This window comes from Leptinotarsa decemlineata, unplaced genomic scaffold (genome assembly GCF_025532065.1).
Source record: "Leptinotarsa decemlineata unplaced genomic scaffold, Ldec_3_MD MMD2_tig00026354_RagTag_RagTag, whole genome shotgun sequence".
In the NCBI taxonomy this organism is placed as follows: Eukaryota; Metazoa; Arthropoda; class Insecta; order Coleoptera; family Chrysomelidae; genus Leptinotarsa; species Leptinotarsa decemlineata.
Window position 1 is genome coordinate 2,725,410 of NW_027412702.1, and position 18,062 is coordinate 2,743,471.

Consider the following 18,062-nt stretch of genomic DNA (forward strand, 5'->3'; position numbering starts at 1 on the left):
AGCCCACCGCTACCTATCCATTTTTGATCGAAATGATCGTTGAGGTTTTCCCGTACCTCAGTTTTGAAATGTGGTGGTGCACCGTCTTGTTGTAGCCACATTCTCAGTCTTGTTCTATATGGAACCCCGTCTAATAAATTCGAAAACTCATGCCAAAAAAATCTTACATATTTTTTTCCAGTGAGATGCCCATCCAAAAAATACGGACCGATAACTCTTTTTCCGAGAATTCCACCCCAAACATTCAGTGCCCAACGCTGTTGATGGTTCAGGCAACGAACAAAATAGAGGTTCTCTAAAACCTTTCGGCAAAATTGAACACGTTTTTCAAAATATCTTCCTCTTAACTCTTGCATCAATTGCATGTGGTAAGGATGGAATTTGCTTGCTCGTATCATTCAAGGCACGCTGGTTTGAGAAAATCCTAATTCCCTGCTCAAGTCTCGGGTACTCACATGGGGATTTTCAAAAAGATGAAGAGCAATTTGAAATGTATTCTATTCATTTATTACAGGGCAGACACGTTCGAAATTCTCGTGATTGACTTACCAGTTTTTTCAGATCTTGTTTTTAGAGCCTGAAATATCCTTCCATCTGGTTGTCTTCTTTCGGGGAACTTCTCTTTGTGAATCCTAGATGCAAGAAAGCAATTTCCGTCACTTTCCCCAAAAGCATAGACCATTTGCACCATAATCTTCCAATACATGATTCATAATGAAAATGATTCAATCTACACGCAAAAGAAACTTCAACACACGGCGTTATTGGCAAATTCCGAGATTCAATTTTTGATATCAGTCATGGATAACTGGATTTTTAGACAAAAAAGCAGTATAAATATTCTTTAGAAATTTTACGCATTTTATACTGTTGAAACCGCTGATAACTATCATTAGATGGTATTAAAAATGTTAATGTACTAGCGATTAGTTTGAATATTCGAAAAACAAATTTGTGCAAGTGGACATAAGAAAATACATTTTTTGTGGTTAGAACAATTACTAAAACTTGTATAATTTGTAAAATGTCAGTTTTTCGTATAGTAAACCTCCGATGAAAAATGTAGTGAAATACAGGGTGTTCCATTTGAAAAAGTTGAATTATGTCTATTTGAAAATGAATGAAACTTGACCGGTTTTACCGAGTACCCTATATATTATTTACAAAAGTTGAGATTCTGGAAATTATCATCATGATGTTGACTAACTATCCCTGAAAAAATCCAGTGAGTGGTGAATTAAAAAATTATTTTTCGCAAAATAGGTTTTTCTTGAATAACTTGTCAGTGCCGCAATGGAAATTCGAAAACAAAACGTCCTTAGAAAGCTAAAAAAATATGGAATCAAATGACGTATTCATATATTGGGTGTTCTATTTAAAAAAATATAACTTCTGTTGGCCACGCTCGGTTGAATCACCCAGTGTGCGAGAAAATAATTTTGAAAGATAATATTTCTCGACATGAGTGCAAAAAAATGAGCAGTTCGAAAAATTGTTTCTTCTGATAGCAATGGACCGAGGGAATCTTGTTGACTCACCCTGTATATACAAAAATAACTTTTTCAAAGAAGTTTCATTTGGCTGGGATCGAATCAAATAAACGTCACAACGTACTGTCATCGTGACATGAGACGCTTCATCTTGTAATATTATCTAGAAAGGTTCTGATGAGGTATTGATACAAGCGTTTTATTTCGAAACTCAGAAGTTTGCCATTGAGGATAATAGGGTTCCATGTAAATGAAATTTCTCATACCTATAACTCTTCCATGTATTATGTTGTGTAGCGTTTTTGTGATGTTTGGAGTAAAAACTGATTAGGAAAAAGTTATTTTTGTATCATTCAATGTTTATGTGGAAGTAGCTTTATATATATCATCTTCCCAAAATTCTGAATTGAGAATACAAACGTCTTGGAATTCAGCATGGATAGAAATGAAATACATTACTTCTGCCAACTATTAAAATGATGTCTCAACTATTTGGATAACAAATATTTATATATTACAGTTAAAAATTTGGTTTTCTAACTAAATTCTTCGATATAATTAGCTACAATAATGAATTTTCATTCCAAATAACTTTTTTGTCTCTATAATTTTCTCTTGATTCTCTGATTATGGTCCAGAAAACACAAAATTTCTCATTGTAACATATGAAGAATATCCCAAACGCATTCTGTCTGAATTAAGTTGTTCCAGTAAGAAACAGCATTTTTGTAGTGCTTATCAGAACATTGATAGCATGTTTTTCGAGTACGGGGCAAATATTTGAATTTATTCGAATATTCATATTCACATTATCAAAAACGTAATACTTCTGTGATATACAACGATAAGCAGGGTAAGCATCAAATACTCTCCAAAGTGGCTAATGATTCGTCGATATATGTAACATTAAAGATCATCTTCAATTATTTCATTTTATAACCTATATAATTATTGAATCAACAATATTTTTCTTGGTGACGAATTCCATCATTCTTTATAATGCTCTACCTTGTGAATTTGAGCATTACTCTTTGTATAATTTTAAGGAAAAAATCAAATCTTATCTTCACTGATTCAGATTGATCTAATGTGAAACTCATACCTCTGTGCATCTTCGTGGTGATTCTTTTGTTTATACATATGTGTGTATGTATATGTATATTTGTGTGTACGTATGTATATGAGGACTTATTGTGTATCTATATATGTATATATAATATATATATATATATATATATATATATATATATATATATATATATATATATATATATATATATGTGTGTGTATATATGTATATATGTGAGCTAGATTATGTGTTTATGGTTATGTGTATGTTTGTTGGATTTGCTCATTATTTGATGGTTAGTTGTTAATATTATTTGCTATTTCATAGGTTTTTTTTTAATTTCATAAATACCTAGGTTAAATTGAAAAACAGCATAAGCTGAACTTCGATTTTCATCGATTGTTTCACTGTGTTCAATTTGTAATTATTCGATGAATAAAGCCGATTATTATTATTATTATTATTATTATTATTATATAAACTCTATGGCTCCAATCCATATGAACGTGTATTAACTGGATGTAGCTGAAATTTATAAAAGTGGATTATAAATCACTGATTTGGCTGATTTTCTACTAATAGAGGATCATAATTTTTTATGTAACATGCACTTACTTCTAAGAGCCCAAATGACCATTTCCATTAAAAATAATCATTTCAGTATTTCAGATTTCCCACCGTTTATCCTACTCGGTGTATTTCCTTGGAAGCAATCGGTACCTAGCTCTTCTTTCAAATTCATCGATGCTACTGACAAGGTATGGATACAATGTACCTAATTCTAATTTCTATTCTAGTGAAGTACGAATAATGATTGTCAAATTGTTTGAATTACACTCCATTAAAATGAGCAATGGATGGTTTAAAACTAATATGTGTTTATTCAACATATGTGTCACCTACCAGGTGAGTTGTGAAATTCAAGAGAGCGGTTAGAATACAAATAGAAGGATGTCTTTGAGAAATTGTCACATGATTCCGGATACAAATAACAATAATGAATTGGAAATTTCAATATTAATCAATTTGTAATAGATTCCATGGAGAAACCTCAGCGAATTTATATGGAAGTTCTTTGATTCTTTTTGGGTATTTTTTACCGTCTACAATCTGAAAAATATTGAAATTATAATGGAGAACTTTATACAAGTGTAGAAAGGGGAAACTTTTCAGTTTACCCCGATAAGTCATTGCGTAAAATCAAAGTATTTTTCACAAAAAAATATTCTATTTATCAGTAACTTGTCGTATTTAACAATTTTGCCTATTAAAAAAATTGCTAAGAAATAATACAATACTTATTTTTATGTTTCGGAGGCCAAAATCTACCTCCTTTTTTAGAAATGGACAAAAAATGTATAAGATATTTGCAGTTATTCCTTTTGTTTATTTATTTCTTCACTTCTTCGAAAGATATCAAAGTAGTTTTGAAATATGAAATTATATCAATGTTGTTGATTGACAACTGAAACATTTGATGTAATACAAAGTGCTCTCCGATATCAGTCTGTTGCCATTTCGCCACTATCCAAAGTTTTCTTCAAGATGGGTAGTCAAGTACGGTCTATTTCTAAGAAACTGTTTGGAATACAATTCTCCTCAGATATGAAAATATACGCTGATTCTTTTAGATACCGTCTCTTAGAGTGAGGCTCATTGGTAATCATTCTTGTCTTGTTCCATTCCACTCGATTTCACCGTCTGATTTTGAAATGTGTTCTGACAATTTAGATCCTGTCAATTGTCTATTCTTTATGTAATCTCGATGTTCATTCTCACGTACTTTCAATGGTCTCGAGGTTTCACCAATATAACTTTTACCACCAGAACAAGGTATCTCGTAAAAACAATTTTTTGTTTTTTCTTCAGTGTAAAGTTCCCCATTATAATTTTTATATTTTTCAGATTGTGGAAGGTGAAAAATACTCAAAAAAGTTCGATGAAAAACTGATTTTCCTCCACAAAAAATGAATTTCGTTGAATACTATCAACTAATAAAAAATATAAACTATACATGTATATATTTTACAAAAGACATTTTTTGTGAAGGACTCAATATTTTTTACTGTTTTTCGAGTTCATTACCACAATCTGAGAAAATGAAAGCTAAATCAATAGAGAATCTGCTGAAGTGTAATGAAGGGCAAACTGAAAAGTTAACTCCGAAAAGTTACTGCGTAATATAAACTACTGAAAAATCCAATCAGTCAGAAACATGTTTTTCCGTTAACCAGCTGTCGCATCCTTACGAACGACAACCCTCAGAAGTCGAAACTTGTGTGAGCTAAGGACTAATCAGGTCTTAACTTTAAACATGTGATTCCTAACACGGTTTAGATGATAGCAAGTGAAAATCGTTCTTTCGGCTTGAACCACCGACTCACACATCGGTCGATTGAGAGAGTAAACAAAGAACCCACGTCAAACCGCTCGGCTACCGACCTACCAGACCAATTTATTATTTTGGTTCCGTATAAAAAATTTTAATATTCCTAAAGATGGTTCAGTGGTTATATATATAGAACTGATAATCCATGTCTAGCTCTAGTACCGGATATAGAATAGTCTGCGAGATTATCTAGATCCTCATACTAGAAATTCGATAATGTTCTATTAACAATTTTGATTTAGTTGAGACTAAACTTTTTTACAAACCAATATTTCCAACTTTGTGAGTTGTATTTTTTCAATTCTTGGACTGAATAGGATGCATTTTCATTTGGAAATTTTGATGAAATAAAAAACAAAATTATTGATATCATTAAACAGGATTAGAATGAAGATTGGTGATTTGCTCCTCTTTCCCAACCTATCTCGAATGGTATCAAAATATCCAGTTCGGTTCTGAAATAAATTTAGACAAAAGATAGAAACTGAAGGCAGTTATTCTATCAAAACTCTTTTTCTTTCCACTAATGTAGGTATATAGATTCGTTTCACTAGTTCGGACTTCCATTGTCTACTATATAAAATGATTTGAAATCCCTGAAACAACTAAAAAAGAAGAATTAAAAATGAATAGCTAAAAATAAGAATTATAATAACCAAAATAAACCTGAAATGAAATAATAGTGAAAATACTTGTATTTTATTTCACTATTATTTCATTTCAGGTTTATTTTGGTATAGTGAAAATACTTGTATTTTATTTCACTATTATTTCATTTCAGGTTTATTTTGGTTAATATAATTCTTATTTTCAGCTATTCATTTTTAATTCTTCTTTTTTAGTTGTTTTAAGGATTTCAAATCATTTTATATAGTAGAACTAGTGAAATTTATCATGAAACATTGTCAATCACCTTCAAACAAACATATATAGATTCGATTCTGATCATAGTAAACATCGATCATTACATACAATTCATAACATTCAAATTCAAGCTATCCGAAGTTCTCGTATTGAATCTGATTTGCAAAGAGATCATGTTAAAATTCACACTGGAGTTTTTTTATTGGTATGGCCAGTACTGCCACTTTCGCTAAGTCTAAACATGCAAAAATATTATTACAGTGAATAAATGAAATAGTAGTGGAACCTGTTGTACCCTGGACAGAGTTGTACCTGGAACAATCTTACTTTTTTCAAAAATTTCGCGCCTTTTAGAACTGTTGTCTATGTTGTTTGATACCTCATCGATCCGCATTAATGTGAAGTTAGTTGCGTTTCGCCGGCGCCGTGAGAGTACAGCTAATGAAAGTAATTTGATTGTTTTACACTCAAAAAGTTACTTTTTTGGGCTTTACTTTATTCCAATTTATTTGAAGTGTTGCATGTTTGTGGAAACCGTATTATATAAAATCTAATCTTAGTATATCTAGCTACTAGACGGCATGAGTGTCAGATCCTAACCTCAATCGCAAGTGGGTTTATCAAGCTTGTAAAGTGAAGTTATCGCGATATTGTACCTTAGCCGAACTTGCGATATACCTTGGTCACTGGCCAAGGTACATAATTTCGGTCGCAATTAGGTCAACAGTTATTTACATACGTCTTTATGAGTAAAATTGTATTGTATTGAAAAAAATATGTATCATTGTTGTAGGTAAAATGCCGCAAAGCAAGGAAAATATTGAAAGACCTGTGATCGACACAAAAAATATTGAAAACGCAGTAACTTTAGTGAAGGCGAAGAAATTTACGCTTCATGATGCTTCCGTGCATTTTCATATTTCCAGAACTACCTTAAGACCGTTCTACCACCACATGATGAAAGAAGGTACTTCTCTGCACGATTTGAGTGAAAATCTTGCAGTCAAAAAAGTATTTGATGAAGAGCAAAACAATATGCTAGTAGAGTACATCAAGGATGCAGCAAACCTTCAGTTTGGTCTAACTCTAAAACACGTCAAAGTATACTGGCGTACCAGATCGCAAAGGCTAATAAAATAAAATACCCTTCTACATGGGACTCTGAACAAATGGCCGGAGATTACTGGCTGCGTTTATTGAGGAAACGATACAAAGAAGAGCTCTCCCTTCGTTACCCGGAAGCCACGAGCTTGGCGCGTTCGTCGGCATTCAAGAAACACACTATTGAACTGACGTTCAATAATCACAAGAAAGCTCTGTCACAATGCCCATCAGATTCACAAGCAGCTAACATTTGGAATATAGATGAGACAGGATCAACCGTGCACGACCCTCCAAAAATTCTGGCACCATAAGGAAGTAGGATCCATGACGAGCGCTGTAAGAGGAGCCACCGTTACGGTGATAGCTGCTTGTAATGCCGGTGGAGGATTTATTCCACCAATGCTTATCTTCCCAAGGGACAACTTTGAAGACATGGAGCACCAGAGGGCACTGTAGGCGCTGCCAACCCATCAGGATGATCTAATGAAGCCACTTTCGTGTTGTTTATGGATCCTTTCATAAAATTTCCAAGACCTTCTAAGGAGCGGCCTGTTATTGTTCTAATGGACAATCACGAAAGCCATATTTCTGTTTCAGCAATTCCCCTGGCCAAAGAAAACGGTGTCATTCTTGTTACGCTTCATCCACACACAAGCAATAAAATGCAAACATTGGAAAAATCAGTTTTTAGACCATTTAAAATATATTTTAATCAGGTAGCTAACGAAAAGCTAATGATACCTGGACACATAGGAAAACCTTTGACAATTTATGACATTGCTGACTTGGTCGAAAAAGCATTTCCACCTGCGTTTACACCAATGAACATTGCGAATGGTTTGAAGGCTACAGGATTCCATCCACTAAATGAGAATATATTCTCAGATGCTGACTTTTTGGCAGCAAACTTTTCAGATCGTCCTTCACCTCAAAAAAATTCCACACAGCCTGATCGTTTTTTGCCTGAAGAATCATCTGCACAGGCTGACAAATCACTGCTCCAAGAACCTCCAGTCGAAGTTGGTCATCTTTGGCCCCCAGAATCTTGTGCACAGACTGGTAATCAGTTGACTCCAGAATTGGCCCAAGAGTCCTCTGATCAACCTGAAATGTCCTTACTCAACATTTCTAACAGACCTCATAAATTTGGACCAAGTTCTTCAAAACTTATCACCCCTAAAATAATTCGCTTACATCCAAAAGCCGAACTTCGAAAAGGAACACATAAAGGTAGACCAAATGCAAATCTAGAATTCAAACGGATACACCCGAGAACAATGCGATTGAGGCTTCAAAAAAAGTTAAAAAAGTAGCTCTTGAAGATGATCGTAAGTTAAAGATAGGCAAGAATAAGGAACAAAAGAAAACAGATAGAGTAAAACGAAAAGTCCTGATCCAGTCTGACTCTGAAGATTCGAACTATTCCGTCCACGACACTGATGACTCTTATAGTGAAAATGAAAATAGTGATAGTCCGATTGAAGAAGATAGCGTCAATTATGATTATGAGATAGGAGACTTTGTGATATTTATTCACGAAGAAGAATACTTCGTGGGTAAAATAAAATCCCTGGGTGAAGAGGGAGTTTTGATAAATTCCATGCAAAAGTCTTTGAAAAACTGGAAATGTCCTGAAAAGGAGGATTTGAATTTGTATCCGTATCAAGATATTAAAAAAAAATAATAACCCAAAGCGAGTCAACTCAAAAAGAGAAGTTTATGTTTCAGAAATTGAAAAATAATGGGATTTTTGTTAAATGATATTTAAATAAATATAAGTGAGAATTAATCTCAAAATAGTAACTAAGTCTGAGTCTTTCGTAATTTTTTATTTTCATTTTTGTTGTAACTTCGTAAGTTCTTTTATTACTTATTTTTGTTCAATACAGCATTTTTGGTGGATGAATTATGTAATTCCAAGCCAAAGTATTGTCGACTATAATGAGTACAAAATAAATAGATGATGCTTAAAAAAAATAATACTTTTACTAAAATCCACTAGTTAATAACTGTTTCTATTTGTAATTTGCAAATACTCATATGATTAAATAATGATCACCAATATTATTTCAACAGATAATAAATAAATTATATCTAATAATTGATTTGAACCTTCTCCGTCCAAGGTACAACGGAGAATGTCCAAGGTACATCTGGTCTGTTGTACCTTGGTCAGTTTTCACTTTTTTTTTGCAAGTGGTTAGTGGTCCCAAGTGTTTAGAAATATGCAGAGTTTTATTAGTTAATTAAATGATCTTTACATGTATGCACATGTAGATAGTGACATTATTCTATAAATAATTTAAATAAAAAAAAACTGTCTAAGGTAGAACAGGTTCCCCTATTTACTGTAATATATAGTTTGTGCATATAACCAACTTTGAGTTTTTTTCTCATTACGAAATAATTCTTGTCGAGATAACTGAGAAACGAAAAATTAAATCTCAGTATGTAAAAATTCTAATACGCCGGTTGAATACATTTCACTTGCCTCTGAAACCCCTGAGATGTACATAAACCTTTATGCATCGGTAATAAACATAGATTTTAAAGAATTATTTGTTTTTCATCATTCATTTGTATGCCATCAAATTATATACTGTTAGCAATAATATCAAACTTGAATATTATTGTTCATACGTCAGATCAAGTGTTAATGAATTGCTAAATATAAAACAATTTCACGTGTTTGGGTTTAAGAAATTTATTTTCACTACGAAAACAAAAATTTCTCAAGTATCAAGCGTTTATACCGCTACTGAAAATTTCACCTCGGGAAGTTACTGCGTAATATAAACTACTGCAAAGTGCCCTCAGTCAGTAACTTGTCGTATTCATAAATTTTGTCAACAAATTGAAAAAATCAATCAAGAAAAAATAAATACATGGAAATATGAAACTTCTTTTGCTACTTACAGATTTTTCATTCTAACAATGATAACACTGAAGTTGTGGTCTTATTAGTAGGCAATATCGTGATAGATAATAATTATAGTCTGAAGTTTGAATATATGCATATATCATATTATGCTATATAAGATATGTAAAAGTTTTTAGCCATAGAGGGTACAACCTCTGCTTGCTCCTAGTATTTTTTTGTCATGAACCATGGCGTGAATTTGTTCATTTCTAATTCCGTACTTTTGTGTATTCCAAAATTCTGAAAGAGTAGGGAAAAGGACAACGAAGAGAATGAACCTATTTTAAAAATTGCCGGTTTTGTTCACACCCCAGATCGATTAGATACTATAGTAAACATGTCGCCTTTCTGCAAGAATCACAAGGCATCTTAGCAAATGCATGCCAGGTACAGAAAGTTTTTCGTGCAAAAGGCGGATAAAATACGGAGCGCAGACGTTTCGCTATTTCGTGTCTTTCCTCTGTAAAAAAGAGTTAGAAGCGACGTAGCGCCACATCGCTTCTTTGTACCATGTCCGCGTCTCGTCTCCACCCAACATCCGTTCTGTATGAATCGGCGCTTATTGGTTAATTGATTCATGTCCCAGATAGACTATACGTTTATATGTACTGAATTATGTGTAACACAATTATTGATGAGCAGGTTCTCCTTCTATCAGCTATCCCTCTCTAAAGCCCTCTATGTTAATTCAATTGCTTTATACGACCAGATATGAAATTAATAATAAAATCACCAATACCTTTATTACACATCATGATTCCTTTGTCTATGGTGTAACTTATTATCGCAACGATGATTCCCAAAAGTGCTAAAAAAACCCAGTCTTCTCCTAATTTTCCAAAAGTATTGCTCCATATTTTAAAAAAAAACCTTGTATATTTTCCTGAAACCGATCTGAGTGTTAGTATGATAAAAAATACTCAGAAATCCAAGAGCTACCTTGGTATATCTCGAGCTCCTTTTGCCTCCGTTTTTCCTCTTCCTTTAGTTTTTTGAGTTCCTCTAATTTCTTTTCTTTCAACTGCAAGTGTATTTCTTGAATAGATTTGGTGTAATTATATCCTGTCTGTAATAAATAAAAGTAGTATTAAGGAATGCAAAAAATATATTTATATTGATATCCTGATCATATTTTGTGAATTTGATTGACGTGAGATATAACTTTAGCTGTAATAATATAATTACTTTTTTGAGCTTGCCTCCAACATTTAATTTAGCTAGTTTTAGTTTTATTTCGTTATTTATAACGTTCGAATGTTAAAGTTCTTGTTTTGAAAAATTGAAATTTATTACCCTGTCAAATCACCTCACCTAAAGCGATTTTGCTCACATCCGTAATTAATGTTGAATTCAAAAAATTTTGCGTTGTGTTTCTCGTTCCTCTGGAATTAGAATACAGGTTTGGTTAATATAGCAGAGTTGTTCTTAAAGTACAGACAGTAACTAGACGTAGGAATCCTTCAATATGTGTGGTTGTTCTTGGAATAGGGAAATTTTTAATGGCTCTGATTTAATTAAGGATTAGCTTTAGACCTTCAGGGTCAAGTAGTCCAAATGTTCGTGAAGGGATGTTCAGAAAATGATAACATCATCGAAATATATCAGATATTTTCATTCTAAGTATCTCGTAGTGTGTTATCTATCAGTCTCTGAAACATGGCTGGAGCGTTCTTGAAGCCTAAAGGCATCCTGAGTTATTCATAGTACCCTTGTTATGTATGGAAGCATGTTTTCTCGATATGTTGTTCTTTCATATCGATCGTGAAATACTGACATTTTTCCAATTTGTCCAATAGATCTGTGATCTTGGACAGGGTTATATGTCATCAACCATTTTCTCGTTATGCTCATCGACAACTTTCCATTTTTGCATTCCTGACGCATCAGTATTTCTGGTATTACCCAAATAGGCGATGACTACCGGGATGACTTAGTATATGCTAGTATTTCGCCGATGGTTTTGATATTTTGCTTCACTTCACACCGGGTACTCCTTACAAAGTGAAAGGATTTTAGTTTTCTCTTCCTTCCGGGTACTCCTTACAAAGTGAAAGGATTTTAGTTTTCTCTTCCTCGTTCAAATGTTTGGAACGAATTTGAAAGAAGTGGTATTATTTAAATTGGTAGTGATGACCTTGCTTTAATTGGCGACTTGAATATTCTAATATTTCACACCTATGAAAATGCTGATGTGGTATTATCATGTCGCCATTGTGAACAAAGGTTTTGACCTGAATTACTTGTTCAGATCTCGAGGAGATAGTTTCTGTTCTCTGAAATTTCAGTTTGATTTCCTCACATGGAGTAAAACATAACCATTTCTGAAATATAAGTTTGCTTGCAAAAGTTTAAGATTATAAAGATCGAGGAAACTCTGGGAAATAATGATATTTAAAAAGAAATTAATTTTTACATGGTAATAATCTGTGAAAATTATATGTGATGGTTCACCTAAAATTTAATGATATTCAAAAATGATACATAAAATATATTGGAATGTATATCCGGATCCATCTTTTTATGAACTTTATTTATAAAATCTGCTCCTGAACACATTATTTCACCGTAAATAGGCAGAACTATCAAAAATGCAACAACACATCAAATTCTATTGTGAATAAGACAACTTTTGACTCAGAAACCATTGAAAAATGTTCAACTTCCCCAGTGTTTTTCTCCAATTTTTTTCAAATGAGTATTGGTTAACATTATTTTCTCTTCAATATTTAAAAAAAATTAAATACCGACGTGACGCAAGGCCATTCTCTATGATATTATCAGCATTCCCCTGCTAGCGCTCAATGTTACTTCTCGTGTTAGATTTCAGAGACCCATTCTTATATAGGGTAAGTAAACGCACGATGCATGTGAATCTAATTTTCCTATTGTAGATACTGCCATCATTGAGTTATTGTTGCTTTTTCAATATGAAATGAAGACAAATGAACACCATTATGAAAACTGAAGCTTCCACCCGAAATTTTTGCACAAAAATAACTGAAAGATGTATTTTTGACAAAAAAGAACTATGTTTGATATTGCAAACCTTCTTGAAATAAACCGGTCTCTCATATGAAGTACTTGGGAATTTACATATAATTCGATTTAAAATGAAATTTACATATTAACCACGTAGTCAAAAAACTGCAAAATATGATGTATAGATTTATAACACTGAGAACTCTACTTGAAGAAAAAACTTTGAGAACACTATATTTTGCTCTTATCCAGGTAAAACAAAATACTAATAACTCAAAAGCGTTTAAAAAAAATCATATACAACAAAAAGAGAGCTCATCTGAGAACTCATATATATATATATATATATACATTTTTTTTTGAATGAGGCAACTAATTTCTTTTATATTTTAATAATAATATAAGTCACAAAAACTCCTATTTAATTATATGCGAGCGCTTTCGACAGCTGGTCGTGCTGTCATCGTCTAGGCTCTGCTCAAACTGTTTTAGTATGTATATATATATATATATATATATATATATATATATATATATATACATATATATATATATATATATATATATATATATATATATATATATATATACCTATATATACTATATATATATATATATATACCTATATATACTATTAATATTCCGGAGATGTACATTATGACATGCAAGTTTCCCATAATGCACCTCACCGGAATATTACTCATTATCCCGACTTCCACCCCGGAGTATGCTTGTGGAGTTGTTTCCTGGCTCTGTCTGTGTGCAACACACACACACACACACACACACACATATATATATATATATATATATATATATATATATATATATATATATATATATGTTATCGAGTGTGTATGATACAAATCAAAAATGTAACAAATAGTGGACATAACACTCCAAAAAGGGGGGACACGTGTTTCTGGCTATTGGCCTCATCAGCGCGGTGCAGTCAAGTGTAAATATGGGCAACACTTGTTTGCCGAAAGCAGGAAACAACACATACGCGTACGGAGTCAACAACAGAAGCCAACCGCACAATTATGGTTCCAGTTGGAAGACCTAGAATTCTCAGGCTACATCTAACATGACCACGTAGGCAGCTATAGCTACCGGCGTGAAATCCGGGTCCAGGATATAAATACAAATATGAATGTTATCGGGTGTGTATGATATGATTCAAAAATAAAACGATTTGTGGACACAACACTCCAACAGGGGCACATCGCGGACACGTGTTCTGGTTATTGGCCTAGAATTCCCAGGCTACATCTTTGCCCCCTTTTTGGAGTGTTGTGTCCACTAATCGTGTAATTATTGTCTGTTACTTTTAGGATTATCAAATTGTTGTTTATTATAATTAAAATTTTTTTTGCTTAGTTGTATTTTTTTTAAATTATTGTATTTTTTGAAAAACGTATTCCAAAAACACTTTATTGTGAGATTTTCACTAAATTGTTTTACAAAAACGCAACACGTGTTTCGCCATACAATGGCTTCATCTGGCGTGTCTTTCCTGTATTTTTTGTATTATTTATTATATTTTGTCACATACTTTTTCTCCTTAATTGTATCTCATTTATCGGCAGGTTATTGAAATAAATGTTTCATTATTATTATTAGTATGTTTATTATTATTATTATCATTATTTACTTTTCACACTATCCAAAATGTGTATGACAATAATTTTCTTATACTTTTTTAATACTATGCAATTCGTCCCAGTAATTATCATATTCCTACCTTGTCTTTTTTACATTTATCATATTGTAAATAATTTTTAACCATATCTTTGTGGAATTGAGTCCCTACTAAATTTCAAAGGTCATTTTTGAAGACTTCACCACGATTCACAAAACGCCTACTTCGAATTTTTGGAAAGCAATAACTCAATATTCAGAGAAGGAAAAAACTGGGAATTGTTTCGAAGTAATCATCAGCGATTACCTTCTTGGAGATGATAGTATTAGTACCCGGACCAGGGAATTGTTCGCTCGATATGAAAAGTATTACTGAAGAGATGTATTGAATATTCTAAAAGTTATAGAATCAAAATGATAGCTGAAACGATCAAATTGAATTGAATTGAAACGATATAACACGAGGTATGAAAGGCAAACGAATTGCTCAAAATTGAAGATAGTTTATTGAAGGGACGAATATTGTCAATGAAAAAATGATGAAAAAATACTAATTTGTTTCTGTACAATCTAGAAGGTGGCGAGATTCACGAATCAGTCATTTAACAGTATCAATTTTGAAGAGAGGGATCTGAGGGATTCAAATTTATTAACAAATGTACAATATCAAATGAATGTCTTCAAATATTGAAAAAATTTTTAGTACGTACATAATATTTGAACACACTGCTCAGTGTAAACACTTGTGTTTGACTGGTTTAGTTGAAAAAAAAAAGATTATGGTAGCTAATAATAGATATTGTTCATATTTAAATGAAGAAATGTATCAAAAATTGTTTCATTATGAATAAGGGCAAAATAAATTATCTGTTGAACTGAATTATTTTATTTACAATTTTGTCAGTAGATATTATAAAATATTTAATTGTGTGATGTTTTTTTAAATGCTGTTGATCTCAATTTTTCAATTTCTCGTAAAATAATATTATGAATTTCACATAATGGAGTGTTGTTGCATTAAATGTTAAGTACACTTAGCAATTCATACTGATGTTCAATTATGTCAGAACTTGCAAAATGTTTTTTAATAAAAATGGTACTGATTTTGTAAAATATTTGTTTAGGTATTGAAATGAAATATTTTCTGGATAAAACTTTAGATGAAGGTTCTTTAAAAATTATGTTCATTGCATTAACGGACTTTTAAACAGATTTTTAAACAGACTTATGAATAGACATATTTCACTGAATTTTCATATGCACCACCCCAGGCTATGATTTCATATGTCATAATATCGAAAAATAATGCATGATAAAACATTAATAATGTTTTCACTTCGAATATATCTCCCAGAAGTCTGATTCTTTAAAGACATTTTCTCAATTTTTCTGTTAATTCAAGTGAATGTTCTCTCAATTTTTCTGTCAATTCAAGTGAATGTTTTTTCCACTTCAGGCAACAATCTATATGAATTCCTAAGTAGTTCATTTCTGAGGTTCTATTAAATTCAGGAGTGCAATTGCATTTTTGAAAATATTTCTGTTAACATCTCGAACTATGAATTTTCATTTCATCAAATTTTGGTTGATATTTTTCACTACATGAAAATGTCCTGAATTCACTTGTCGTGATATTGAGTGTTAGCACGTCATCATAACTAAAGTTATGTTTCATGATTGACATGCCAACTTCAGCCTTCGACATGGTCTCATCCCATTTATTTCCATTCACTACATATACAGTGTCATCTGCATATGAATGAAGATTATCATCAAGTCTCGTATTTAGTGAATCATCAATGTGAATCAAAAAAAGGCATGTCCTATAGATTATATTCTGGTGGAAAACCCGATAAACCCAATTCCATTCTCATCAACTGTTGCAATAATGATGTGAGAAAAACTGTTCATACACAAGCAAAAAAAACAAAAAGTACATGATTACCCTGCGAAGAAGTATCAGAAAAAAAACACTTTTATCATTAATATGCAGAGTAGAGAAGATCAAGGGTGATCCTTTATTATAGACTGTTGTGAGGCGCCGCCAGTCGTATAAGTTATCTGGATAATTTATATCATTTAATGAAAGATTTCGTTCAATTTATTTCATTTCATATGAACTTGTGGAATTTTTAACGAACTTTAATATTTATTCATTACACGACAACTCATTGCAAGTAGCTCATCTCAGAACAATCTCTGCAATAAGCCATTATGAATTTCTATTATTAGGCTTATGTTTTTCTTCATTCATATTGATGATTGATTGATTTTCCCAATAGCTGTGTTCATGAGGTAATTGTTGTGGCTCAAATACTATTGTCCTCGTAGAATCTGTTTTTATTTTAACGAGGCATTTTAACAATTCAAAATATGTTGATTTCGATGGGTCATTTGAATATTTGTTCCCTAGTTTCAAAAATTATCGCATGTTCAGAACATTCAAGAAATTTTCAAATTCTACGTCTATCAGAAACTTGTCTCGGGTTATTCACTGAATAGATATGATAGAGTCAACCAACGTGAAGGAGCAGTAGCCTTTTCTGGCTAGAACTTTAGTTAAAAAAAGATAAATTTGTCGTGGAAGTATGTTATAGACTTCATTATCGGTTATTTCTATATAAATTCTAACTTAACAGGTGATTTCAGATCGATAACTAACTCCTGCAGATTCGAATGAAACATCTCAATTTCATTAGTTCGGACTTTGTCTAATATGATATGATATGATTTGAAATCCCTGAAAGAATAGATAAAATTGGAAATTAAAAAGAATAGCTGAAAATAACAGGTATGTTAAGCAAAGAATCCTGAAATGTAATTACAAATAAAAAGCCAAGTTACTACACGACGTTTCGATTGTTAGTATCTACAATCGTTTTCGGGTGTTGATAAAAAGAACTACAAAGTTCAGAATTTCTTTATAATCTCAACTCTTACAACAAAGATGTAAGTAGACGAAATTCTATGATATGAATGATTGTTATGGATATTCATATTATTGTGCGAACAATTCTCCAACATTAATTACTACACTTGCATGATCATCCATTTTGCCCTTCGTAATCATGGTACAATTATTTTCATTTGTTTGTTAGTACTGCTAAAACCGACGATATTTTGTTTTTTGGGATGCGAAAAAAGTATTTCGCTACCAATTTTTCTGCCAATATGAAATGTTCAATATAACCTTAGGCTACTGTTGATGATCTCCCTCTCCCATGTATTTTCAACGTTGCTATATCTTACATAGAGTCCACTAACAATGTAGCAAAACTTCTGCGGGAACAACGCCAAGTGAATTCTTGTCGCCTTGGGTAATTTGGTGAATTTTGAATTCCTTCCGACATTTTTTCAAATTTATGGATACCAAGTATTTGTTTGTATGCCTTAAAATCTTCGAATAATTTGTAGAAGTTTGAATGTTCCACTACAATGAATGAGTGTATTTTTTGTCTTCATATATTAGGAATAGTAATAAATAATTTCCTGAAGGAAGGTGGGTTAGGTAACAAAATCAATTTTTTCTTAAAAAACTCAACTGTTTTCTTGATGACATTTCGAATTTAAATAAATTCTTCTTCGGGGCTTTGTAACAATGAATTT

General features: G+C 32.1%; 1 protein-coding gene across 4 annotated transcripts in view; it reads right to left on the bottom strand.

Annotated features, from left to right (window-relative positions):
* LOC111507339 (chloride channel protein 2) overlaps positions 1-18,062 on the bottom strand; it is a 67,938-nt gene that overhangs the window by 19,803 nt on the left and 30,073 nt on the right. For all 4 annotated transcript variants that reach the window (XM_074184402.1, XM_074184405.1, XM_074184403.1 and 1 more), the window contains 2 exons: positions 10,776-10,902; positions 10,576-10,719 (listed from right to left, as the gene is read on the bottom strand). In XM_074184402.1, coding sequence (XP_074040503.1) covers positions 10,576-10,719; positions 10,776-10,902 — 271 coding nt within the window. The remainder of the gene's footprint in view (positions 1-10,575; positions 10,720-10,775; positions 10,903-18,062) is intronic.